The following is a 12,590-nucleotide window of genomic DNA, read 5'->3' as shown; positions in this document are numbered from 1 at the left end:
GAGGTCAACACTCTTCAGAGCTTTGGAGGTGAAGCCAACGTTTGCACCCCAGGTCATTGCTTCATGTGCCTTTTTGCACAATGTGTGTATGGACAATGGTGACACACTGGTTCCAGATGAAGACATCTTAAGTGATAGGCATGACCCCCAACCACCTCGTGAACCCATGGCAAACAACGAAACCTCTGGGAATGACACACGAAACAGACTGGCTGTCCTTGTTTCAGGCAATGTGCAAGCCTGAACATTAGGGTTCATTCCCATGTTTTTTTTTTGCAAATCCTTTTGTGTCAAAAACTGTTCTTACCAAAACATTATTGTAAAATGATAAAACTGTTACGGTTGAAAAATTGTTCTTTCTAAATCTGTATCTGTTTGAAGCTGTTTCTTGCTTTTCACTTCCTGCAGTTGTTGAACATGACAACAGTGTCATATGCATTTCAACCCTATCTCACGGTGAATTCGTACTAATTCGCACGATTTAACCAAGTGGCTAAATCGTACGAAATCATACGAGCTGGCTCGTACGAAATCGTACGATTTTGTTCATCGCATTTAATACACCCCTGTGTAACAGCGAATTCGTGCTAAATCGCACGAATGTATTAAATCGTACTTTATCATACGATTTTGATCATCGCATTCAAGAAGCGTGACATTCTCGTTCTCACAACATCGCGTTATTTATCAACAGTTTACGCACGCGGAGGCACGCCACATCTCGGTGAGTAGGCTATACCAGACGGTGTTTCGATATAAAGTTCATTATATGTGCTTTATTAATCCATATCGGCTTCTAAATGTTCTCTGAATTGTATTGGAGCATGGCTCGTGCGAAATCGTACGATTGGTTCATCGCATTAACACATCCCAGTGTATCAGCGAATTCGTGCTAAATCATACGAATTGTTTAAATCGTACTATATCATACGATTTTGTTCATCGCATTCAAGCGTGACCCAATTCTCGTTCGCACAACATCGCGTTATTTATCAGCAGTTTACGCCAGGCACGGCGCCAGGATTTCAGTTTTGGATGGGCCAGACCAATTGTGGGTGGGCCTTAAATTACCGGTAAAAACGTTATCCAATCACTGTTTAACCTAATAAAAATTACTGACTAATATACTGTTAAATTATCTGTTCGTATAATATAGATTTTAATAGCTTGATGCTCTTTAAATATTTTGTTGCATTGTAAAAAGTATCGGTGCATAGGACGGACCTATCCGCGATCGCTCTCCATGGTTCTGACCAAAGAAGAGCGCTTTGTAATCTCCATTACGCATCAAACCTGGCGTTGTCTCGTAGTGCACTACGAAGACTCTTGAGTCTTGAGGTATAACTTAACTAAAGGTATACTACCACTAAAGGTACCATTGTCTTCAGGGCTATCATCCACTCGCGAGGCAGAGGCGCTGGCGCCATCCTAGCAACGGCGCTGGTCGCCGAGAAAGATATGATACATCATGAGATGCGCAAATATGTCTGGAGACATGACATGTAAGACATGATTTTGACCACTTCATTGAGTTTTGTTTAGTAGAAAGACTCTTTTTAAAAGATTTTCGTTTTGTATAAATTGTATCTTAATTTTGATCAATGTTTTACCAATCAATTGCCTGTATTTAATTAATAAGAAGAAAAATATATAGCAGACAATGTAATAAGGCGCCGGCATGATCACTTGCATTGCACGTGAACCGAAGGGCGCCGAAACTCAGCTTGTGCCTCACAGATTTGAGAAATATAGGCTATCTATTATAGAAAGCTTGAAATGTCTACTTTTAAACGAAAATATTAAAAACCAAAAGAAATAGGCTCTCTGATTATGAAATCCATATGAAATGTGCATTTTTCTCGCGTTCATGGCGAGTCAGCGTCGACAACTTCATCTTTGCAGCGACACATAAAACACCAGTTTATTAATAAATAATGAAATGTCTCCTTGCTATTTTAGACACATTCATAATCATGACTTTTACCGGTTCTTTGTGGCTAGCAAGCGTGCAGTCGTGCGCTTGACGTAAACTATCATTATCCTGTGTAGGCTATATAGCCTATTTAAGTAGCATAATTAAAATAATATACAGGGGCGATTTGTCCACGAATGGCTTAAATGAACAACGACTAGTCCACTAAAAAATTTAAGTCGGAGGCAGCCCTATTCCACATATTTTCGAACCAGGCAACAGGACATCTGGGTTGAGCGAGCGGCCCTGCAGAATGAGCGAGCAGAGCTGAATATTCAGAAATGCGCTCTCCACTCACGAGTTCTGATCGGAACAAACCCGAACCACTGTCTGCTGAATTTGCGCAGAAACATCAAAATAGACATAACCAGCTTTTTAAAATTGTTTTTAAAACTAAACATTTAGACTATTTTAGCACAAATTATCTGTATAGTTCTTGACAAAATTAGAATATATTAAACCTTTTTTTTTTAAGATGAAAAGTTTTGGGTGGGCCTGTTGAAAAGTGGGTGGGCCTAGGCCCGTCAGGCCCACCCATAACGCCGTGCCTGGTTTACGCAGGCCGCACGCCACATCTCGGTGAGTATACCAGACGGTGTTTCGATATAAAGTTCATTATATGTGCTTTATTAATCCATATCGGCTTCTAAATGTTCTCTGAATTGTATTGGAGCTGGCTCGTGCGAAATCGTACGATTGGTTCATCGCATTAACACATCCCAGTGTATCAGCGAATTCGTGCTAAATCATACGAATTGTTTAAATCGTACTATATCATACGATTTTGTTCATCGCATTCAAGAAGCGTGACCCAATTCTCGTTCGCACAAACATCGCGTTATTTATCAGCAGCTTACGCATACGCACGCGGCACGCCACATATCTCGGTGAGTATATACCAGGCGGTGTCTTTTTGTTCGATATAAAGTTCATTATATGTGCTTTATTAATCCAGATCGGCTTCTGAATGTTCTCTGAATTGTATTGGTCATCAATATTACATTATTTTTGTTCAAAATAAGTTCAACCCACCCAACACATTATCAATTAGCGGGTGACTGCTAGCAGCATTAACTTAACGTGACAGATCTTCGATCATTTTTATTAATATTTTTTTGGAATTAATGGAAGTAGTAACTACCACTGTACTTCCACTGTGGTATTTGTGTTTGGTACACAAATCCTACCATGTTTTTACCGCAGTTAGCCTACTTCTACTGTAACGTTACTATTTTGTAGTAACTTACTTACAGTAACAGCAAACGTTACTTTGCTTTTACCACAGCCTTGTTATACATAGTAAAAACAGTTACAACAACACTTACCATGCTTTTAATACATTTGATGTACAATTCAGAAATCTTGAAACTTTCAGATCCTTCTTTTTTTATCAGTTTTATTTTATTGCCATATTATTTATTTATTTTAATATAGTCTTATGATTGTGGGGGGATCTCGGGATTTGTTGTAAATAGTTATACACACAAAATGTTTAATAAATAAAGATTCAGAAAATAATATCCTAAAGTTGTAACACTTTTTTTTTTTTTGTCTTGCAGTTTCTTCACATACATCTCTTACTCCATCTACACGCGCTCTACATTTAAACCAACGGCTCTTTTAAGAGCCATCACTTGCATAACTTGCTCTCTCTCTCGCTATCTCACTCACTTACTCACACACACACACACCACACACACACACACACACACACACTCCCAGACACCCCCCCCCCCCCCCCCCGTCTGTCTGTCTTTCTTTCTGTCTTTCAATTTTTCTTTGCCTATTTCTCTTTGCATTCTTTCTCTTCTTTTCTTCAATATGGCATCTTCAGGTTTTGACCAGTTATGTCAGGAAGCTGCAATTATTTCAAAGGATCTTAAAATGAAAGCTGACAATGCTGAACTTGAAGCGGCTACCAGGGAGGCTGAACAAATTCTACAAACGTTCAATCCTCCACTGGTAATGTTAATAAAATTTCAGTTTTCTTCATTTAATTACTTTTTTATTTACATTAAGTTGCTTTAATACATGTATATTGTTTTATCTGTCAATAGATTTCCAAGTCCTTACTTTTAATCACTTTTAGCAATTTCTTTCAACATGTTTATTTATTTATTTTTTTCAGCCGAAAAAGAAGACCAAACGAGCCAGTGGCACTCTTCTCAAGCCGGTCTGTTTTGTGGAGAGGGATGAGTATGGGCATCTTGTGCCTAAACGGAGAAGGCCAATATCTGCAAAGGCAAAAAAATTAAATGGTATGTCTTATATAATTTGCACAGTGTATTTTAGCACTTCATACCATTTTCTCCCTTTGATAATGTGTATCATCATCATTTGTCTGTACTGTATATTTCTAATAATCTCTAATAAATCTCTATTTGTAGCTACAAAGATCAACAATCCAGTCAGTACATCATCTTTGGAGTCTGGGCAAGGATACATTGATCATGGTGAGTAATAACACCAACAATTTTCACAAATCATGCAGAGGTTATAATTATTAATTATTTGTTATGTCTCATTGTTCACAGGTGAAAGGCCATCACTGTCTGCTCGCACTGTTTGGTCAGCTGTTGAAGATATAGGTGTGTATTATTGTGTCATTACTGCTTTGTAATGATCAATCTAACTAACTGGCATGTACTGTACACTATATTGTGTTAGTTTTTTATTTTACAGAAACTCTTCATCAAGAGGTAGAGGATCTGCTAGCTGATAGTGAAGACATTCAGTACACAGATCCGACTTCCTCAAACACTTGGTCTATTCGCATGGACCAGAGTAAGAAGTGGGCAGCTTTGAGGCCAGAGATAGTGGAGTCGTTATTAACGGCAGAGTATACAGAGATCCAGCAGTGCCAGCACTGCAGACTAAAGCGATCTATTATCCGCTGTAAGGACTGCATTCCTAAACAGCTGTACTGTGCAGACTGTGATATACTGGCCCATGAAAGGAAACTTCACAACCGAGAGACAAATGTGAAAGGATTCTTTCAACCCCTATCCCCAACAACTTTGGTCAAGGTGGATATTGAAGGCCAATTCCAATTTGAAGAAAAAAGTATGTTATTTTTTTCCAGAATTATAAAACCTTAGAATCTATCATGTGAATTTCATGTAGTCAAAATAATAATGGAACAATGTTATTTACGGTAGCTTAATTTCTTTTTTCTAGATTGCCTTTTGCATCTTGAGGCTCCTGAGCAAATGTGCCAATGTGCCACTGATTCCATTGAGGTGTCAGAAGGTAAAAGGGCCATTCTCATAGGAATCGATGGTGAGTCCAGTATAAAACAAATATTTTAATTATTGTTTTTTTTTTTATATATATATTGCAAATACATTATAAATACATTGTTATTTCAATAGGTCGCTACAATGTCAGCTTGCCACACTTCAAATGTCCGAAATGTCTTGTGAGCAGAAATACCAGCGTCCCGCAACTGATCAAATCTGGTTACTGGCCTGCCACAGCAAGCTGTGAAACATTATATAAAATAGATGTATTTGTTTCCTATGACCACATGAAACTGACTGCCCCTGGAATGTCTAGACAGTCCTTCACCAGTTTACTAGAACAGCGGACAGAGTTTTTGGGCAGAGTATGAATTGAATTAATTACCAAATTATTTATTTTCTTTTTTGGCAGTGAGCTATTTCTTATATTGTTTTTGACTTTTATATTGGTTTTGTTTTATAGAATGGAAAGATATGCGCAGATGCTTTTCAACGAAGTTTTTTCGAATGGAGATACTGCCAGTTCGAAATCGATCAGCTCTGTGGACTGAAAGTGTTTGACTGTCCAGCCTGTTCTCCATTTATGCTTGCTGTGGCAGTAGATGGTAACAGAAAAATGTATCGCTTCAAAAGAGGGTAGGAGAAGTTATATATCTGTCTTTCAAAAAGCATTTCAAAATATTTTATTCCAGTTAGTTTTTCATTAGATAATTAAATGAAGCCCTTCTAATTATCTTCAAGGGATGAAGATCATGGCTTGTTTAAGGGTGTCTTTGTCTGTGAGGATGACGATGTTTCCAAGTTTGTGGACTACATTAATGAGAAGACAAAGCATGTAAGTTGTTTTGTCTGTTTTGTCTTAATGATCATTGAAATTGTATCCTAAACAAAAAATAGGAATGCACATTTTTACTTAACTACAATAGCAAAATTAAGAACAATGCATTGAATTGTAAAATCTTGCCATCTTGCATGGCTTGAATTTCCAGTAAAGCAAAAATTCACTTGTGGGAATTTGAAATGTGTAAAAAAAAATGCTAACAGGCTGACATATCTTTACACATATTTATTTAGACATTTATCCTAAAGGTAATTTAATACTGTGTTAAATCATCACATTGTTTTTCTTTCACTTTATTGTCATCTTGATAGTCAGTTAGAAAAGGTGTCTGTGGAACGAGTCAGTGGACTGCAGCACGGGAGTCTGTCCCGAAGAAAGTCAACAAGTTGGATGAGGAGGGCATGGAGGTGGCTGTCTGTCGACATGGTGTGCTTCTGAGGAGTCTAAACATGATGAGGGGAGAAATATTTGCATATCCCATGTATCTACAAAAAGAGATGACTCCAAAGAATGTGCAGTTCATGTGCACTGATGTAATCTGCAAGTACTGGCCATACCTACAGAGAGTGGTTAATGATTGTCCAGAGCTCTCTCCTCTCCTGGACATGAAGCCATTCCTGTCAGTGATGCATGCAAAGGCCCACTCTTGGAAATGTGAGGTAAACTGTTTTACAGAAAATAAAGATAACAATTTGCGACTTCTTTATTTATTTTTCAGTAATTGCTACTTATATTCTAAAACACAATGTTGAGATTATTTTAACCCTGTTAAATATTTGATCCATGAACAAGATTAAGTGGGGAGGTCGAAACCAAGATGGAGCAGGCACCACCCTGGGTGAAGAGGTAGAACAAGTTAATAGCTTCTTGTCAAGAACTGCTATATGCAGCAAATACATGACCAAAGGAGGTAAGTGTAAGCTGCAAACATACAATACAATACAATACAAAGTTACCAAATATAAGTTAAAGCTACACATGAAATACAGAAGAATTAAACTTTTGCCTGATCCTGTATCCGTGCCCAGAGGTGTTAGCGCAAGTCCAAGACCATTTTTATATTTGCATTCTAAATAAATTGAAAATGAATAAAGTAACAATTGATTTTTTTTAACACTTGATTTGTTTTTCTCTGTATTGTTTAGCTAGAACAGACCTGATTACCATCCAGGCCATGGCATGGAACAAACGCAAGATTGAGAACCTCGCAAAAGTGCTGTCCCGAAGATTAATGAAGGTATATTTCTAAATTGCCCTTTTCTTTTACAGGTGAAGTTATTTTTTAGTTTTTAATTATGTCTGTCTCAGTTTGTAGTGCCAACAATTAGGTAAGTGGTATGTGGAAAAAACTTTAGAAAGTCAAAACTCAATTGCTACTTATAATTTTTTTATGCAGTTTTCCATGCCCATGTTTATGAATCATGTATGCATCTGTCAGTAGTTTTTATGTTTTAATAAATGCACTTAATGGTGTTTTGTTATTCATTAGACAAAAGCTAAAATTCAGGAGGAGTCCTTAAACCTTGATGCAATAAAGAGAGAGCTGACAGTAACAGACGATGAGCTTCAAGGGTGGATCAGTGAAGTCAAGCAGTGGGCTGATACAGGTAGTCATGTTTTAGATTACCTTATCAGTGTACTTAAAAGAAAACTTATTGTTTTTTATTTTTCACAGACTGTAGTGTCATGTATGATTTAAGCTTCATCCTTATACCTCTGATGTAATCATAGATGTACATTTTTATTTCTATCAATAATTAAGCAACAATTGAGGAGAGCGCAGACAGTCAACAGGGGCTGGAGAAGGTGATTGAGACGCTTTATGTGAGCATCAGGCAGAGGAAGCAAAACCTGTACCGTCAAACAGGCAAGAGCACTTTAAACATGAAATCATTTTAAAGCTTTTAACAATTTCAACATTAGGTTACATTGTTTTATAATAGTGAGACCCTGGATAGCACTAAATTTAAGATCTTTGGGCAAAAAAAAAGTTAAGCCTTTCAAACATTCATTATAAGAAAGCAGTATGCAAAATGCATATTTAAATACATACTTTTCTTGTTTATATTTAACTTTTATTTTAGAAAAGTCTTAAATAGAACATATTATGGCATGCTTTTTTCTTTTTAGATGGAAACAAGAGAAGACATAAACTCCGCAGAACTGCAGTCAGCTGATGCAATTCTGGCATCTGAGAGTTATGCATGGCCATGGCTACTGGATGAGCGTGGTATGTCTTGTTGTTACTCATTTAAATTCTGATATATTGACCTGCTTACAGTAGATATTGTGTATGCCTATTGTGCATCAGCATTTGTCTCAGCTATACCTAGTTATCACTTGCTCTGCAGCAGTGTAAGCATTTATAGTCCCCCAAGACCAAATGCAGTAACTTTTCCATCATAACTTGTATCTATAATATCAACTTCTATCAATATACTATAAACTTATTTTGAAAGTAGTCATTAATGAAATGTAATACATTGACTAAAACTCAATTGTAGCTATGCAATTGTCAAAATATATATTGGTTAATCTGTCATTTATATATTTAACAGACTTTGTACAAAGTATATTTATACACTATTCCTTGCATTATTTTTAAAAACATCTTCACAGATAATCTTATAACCAAAAAGAAGGCCTTTGACCAAGTTATGATCCTGAACCGGCTTACTGAAGAGGAGTGCATTGTCTTGAAGGAGATCAAAAATCATTGGAAAAGCCTCAAAAGTGAATATTCTGTTCTAAATGATCATTCAAGACACATTGATATTGAAATGAAAAAGAACAGTAAGTGCTACATAATTTCCTGTTTATCTTGTGTAAGCAATAATAACACCAATACAGTATATCCACAATATCATGCACTTTAACTGAATCAGTGGTATTTAGCCATAACTGCTGCTCTGTACTGGTAAATAAGTTAATTGATGCTGTAAATTCAGCAGAAAATTACAGCAGAGCAGTACTTCATTAAAATGACATAATTTATGTTGTGGTTTTTGTGTTGCTTGCAGAACAGGGCTGTGGATTTTCTGAAAGTGGAATTCTAGGACTTCACTCTCTACTTCTGAAAAGACTATCCTACCTCAAATGTCACATCTCCTCTGTTCGTCAGCTGTACAGTAGTGTACTTGACAATTGTGAGTTGAAAGAAGACGATTGCGCGGATGAGGAGGATATCCAGTATGGTGTGGAGGAGGAGGAGGAGGAGGATGAAGACGAAGAGGATTTTTTCTCACAATCAGTATAAAAAGTAACCACTTTTTGTATAAAACTTCTTGACTTTTGGCAACTAGCGTCAACTTGTCCAGACTTCAAATCGACACACACATCTAGCCAAAAGTTGTATTGTGTATTCCAGCCTTTACTGTAGGTGTAGGTAGTGAAGGGTTACAAATTTTAAATCTATTTTAAATATGCTTCCATACAAAACATCACGGTAAATAATATTGTATTTAGAGTTTAAGGTTGAGATAATGATTCTCCTCAGCAAAGATGCAATTCCTGTTTTCTCCTTATTGTCTTTAATGGCTCTTGGCGTCCCAGTTTCACTCGGAGCCACAGCCCAGACGTTGAATCGTTGAGCTGATTGGATTAGCACATATGCGTTGGAATGGTTATGCTGATTGGATTGAGACTGGTAACACGCTGGAGTTGGGCGGGTTCCTTAACCTGTTTACTTAATATGCTGGATGCTTTGTTCAACCTCAATGTAAATCCCTCCCCCTAAATGTCTATAAGTTTGCAAGGCACCTGTGTTTCAGGTCAGACTTTGGAAGAACTGCAGCCATGTCAACGCGAAGTCTTCAAAGAATAACTTCTTGAACGTGATCCCAACATCTCCTGGCCTCTGCTTTGAAGAAGAAAAAGTTTCCTACAGTAGCAAAAACTTGTGCAAAGTTATCAAAGATCAAAAACTTTGCTGAATTTTTGGTTTTCTTGTTTTTCTTATGTTTTACCAGAATGTGGTTAACACATGATACCCTTAACACACCCTGAACATCAAGAATATACTGTCATTTCCATTAAAACTGTCTTTGTTACATGATGAAACACTGACAAGGTGTGCAAATATGTATTTGTACAGTTAAGTTCTTATGTTTGTATATTCAAATTCATAATTTACATTGTAAAACATTACTAGGATTACACTCACTATTGTTATTTTACTGAATTAATAAGCTTTTTGATGTAAAAATTCATGACCCTCTGAACAATGTTTTACCAACTTGTCATTGTATATTCATATTATCTGCCACAAATAAAAACTTAATTTTTTTTTTACTTTATGTTTAAAGTTTATTCTATTATTATCTAGTAATTCTAGTATTATCTCAACTCCTGATTAGTCCCATAGTATCAGTTATCTAGGTAGCCTTGTGTTGTCAGGTCAGATTTTAGGATTAAATTCTCATCTCGTTTAACACATACCAGCAAATCTATGAATATTGCTGCACCATTGTGAAACAGTAAATATCATTGTAAGTTAGGACTATAGATCAAATTCATGCTTACCTTCTAGCAGAATCTTGTCCTGGATACTTCGTTGAGTAGTGGTAATATAAGTTAAACAAAAATGCTCTTTATATTACTTATAGAACTGTCTTTGTAAGATGAAGTAAAAAATAAACAGTACTTGTCTTTAAAAAAATAAATTGTATTTATACAAAACATAAAATACTGTTTACACAATGCAAAAATATTTGTAGCAAAATATTAAAAGGTTACAGGTTAAAATACTTCAGCTAATCCCATATCAACAGGGCAGTCCTGTCCTGTATGAATGGAAAATTACAAAGGCTATTTACCTTGTATGCAGTTCAAGCAATATGTAAAAAATAACTTGTCTTTGTCCTAATTATTCAAGTTATAATACAACAAAGCAATATAAGCAAAATGTATCTTAGTTAAAACTAAGCTGAAGAAGAAATAAATTCTCTCCAGGGAAGCACACAACATCAAAATGTGACAACAACACAATGAAAAGGAGTGGTGTATAAATAGGATCTCGGTTACATTTGTTCCTATGCAGAATCTTGTGGGTTTTTTTGTTTTTTTTTCAGAGCATGTAAACCATGTGCCATCAGCCCTCCATTGTCTTACTGGTTTCCATATATGGACATCCCTTGCAGTTGCAGGACTGTTTAAGTGTGTGCATGATCCTATCAATAATGATCATATATGGATAAGGAAGTGTGGCAGCCCTGTTAAACTGAGTTAGGGTTAGGGTTAGGGTTAGGGTTAGCAATTGGCTGCCCAGCACCGGCATGACTCTCTCTGGTTGTATTGTCTATCATCCCCTTTTAAGAAGTGCTTCGTGTTCCTAAATACATTTGCTGTTATTATTACATCAATATTATCAAGGGCATAGATTTGGTTTAAATATTGGGGTTTTAGGGGTAACCTATCTAACCTATCTCTCCCATATTTTATCTCTAACATATTTTGTTGATCCTGGATTAACATTCCTGCCCCAAAATTTAGTCCTAACCCTATTCCTACCCCTAAACCTAACCCTACCCAAACTTTTCCCTAAAATCTGAGGGAAATGACAGGCGAATAACACTGATGTTGAAGCACCTCACCCTGGTTTTAAGCCTAAACTTGACATAAAACTGTAAACTTGTTCCTCAAATCTGATTGGTTGATTGGAAAGTTGTTCCAGGATCAACAAAGATGTTGATCCAGGAACATGTGGTACTTGGTGAAATCACGTTCACGGTACAGTGATACGTTCTACACGTTCACGGTAGAGTGACCAAGCCCTTGGGTAAGGTAGTTTAGAATTTGTTGGGATTCAATTAAATAAACTATATCCTTTATAAAGAAATTATTTTCAAATATATGTTAATTGGACAAACCTCTGTAAGATATATGAGAAGTATGCTGAAATTGAGTATTTTACTGTTTCAAAGCAGTCACTCTCGCAGTAATAAACTAACAATACTGCAAAAATAACAGAATGATTCAGTTCAAATATGAGACAAATTTAAAATGTCATGTAAATCAGCTCTAACAATAAAAGTTTCATTATTCAGCTAAATTCATTTCAATAACTGATGTGTCAAATTCAGCAATTATGAACTGATTTCAAAGACCTAGTTTATAAAATGTCAACTCTCCATCTTCATCATTTGCTGGACATCAAAGTAAAATGTGTGTTGATTATTCTAGTTGTGCCAAAAGTGTAATTTTAAGCACCTTCCATTCATGAAACTGAAACTTAGCATATTTGCCACACCATATTTGCTATAAAATGTTGGTGCATTATTGTCCCAATTGTCATTATGACTATAAAAAAATGTCTCAAGTAAAAAAAAAATATTTTTTTTTAAGAAATCAATCAAGAAATGTATGTATGGTTTTATACTTCAATTCACAATATTCACCACACTACACTCCACAAACATAACTTTATTGTAGGATACACTTTATGATACACAAGTTGTTTAAATAATGCAAACAATTAGTACACATACTTTATTTCTTTATATGTATAGTCATACTTATGTATGAATTTAAACAGACAGTA

The 12,590-nt window shown here is 36.0% G+C and overlaps 1 protein-coding gene across 1 annotated transcript; it reads left to right on the top strand.

The window, feature by feature from the left end:
* Positions 1-3,750: 3,750 nt before the first annotated feature.
* LOC311289799 (uncharacterized protein) lies at positions 3,751-10,340 on the top strand. Its single transcript, XM_084408045.1, has 16 exons — positions 3,751-3,934; positions 4,101-4,230; positions 4,360-4,425; positions 4,507-4,560; positions 4,655-5,035; positions 5,150-5,251; positions 5,344-5,576; positions 5,675-5,847; positions 5,953-6,046; positions 6,364-6,711; positions 6,845-6,962; positions 7,198-7,289; positions 7,542-7,659; positions 7,815-8,282; positions 8,672-8,845; positions 9,073-10,340. Exons 1-14 carry the CDS (start codon positions 3,794-3,796, stop codon positions 7,949-7,951), a joined length of 2,187 nt encoding a protein of 728 aa, XP_084264171.1. The 5' UTR covers positions 3,751-3,793; the 3' UTR covers positions 7,952-8,282; positions 8,672-8,845; positions 9,073-10,340.
* Positions 10,341-12,590: the final 2,250 nt, after the last annotated feature.

This window comes from Rutilus rutilus, assembly GCF_951802725.1.
Source record: "Rutilus rutilus genome assembly, chromosome: 4".
In the NCBI taxonomy this organism is placed as follows: Eukaryota; Metazoa; Chordata; class Actinopteri; order Cypriniformes; family Leuciscidae; genus Rutilus; species Rutilus rutilus.
This window is presented reverse-complemented; position numbering and strand designations above follow the sequence as displayed.

Excerpts from the sequence above, each read along its gene's own strand:
- LOC311289799 (XM_084408045.1), top strand. The coding sequence starts at position 3,794 with ATGGCATCTTCAGGTTTTGACCAGTTATGTCAGGAAGCTGCAATTATT. Across the intron at positions 4,426-4,506 it reads GCAAGGATACATTGATCATG|GTGAAAGGCCATCACTGTCT; the intron begins GTGAGTAATAAC and ends CATTGTTCACAG. Across the intron at positions 7,290-7,541 it reads TGTCCCGAAGATTAATGAAG|ACAAAAGCTAAAATTCAGGA; the intron begins GTATATTTCTAA and ends GTTATTCATTAG.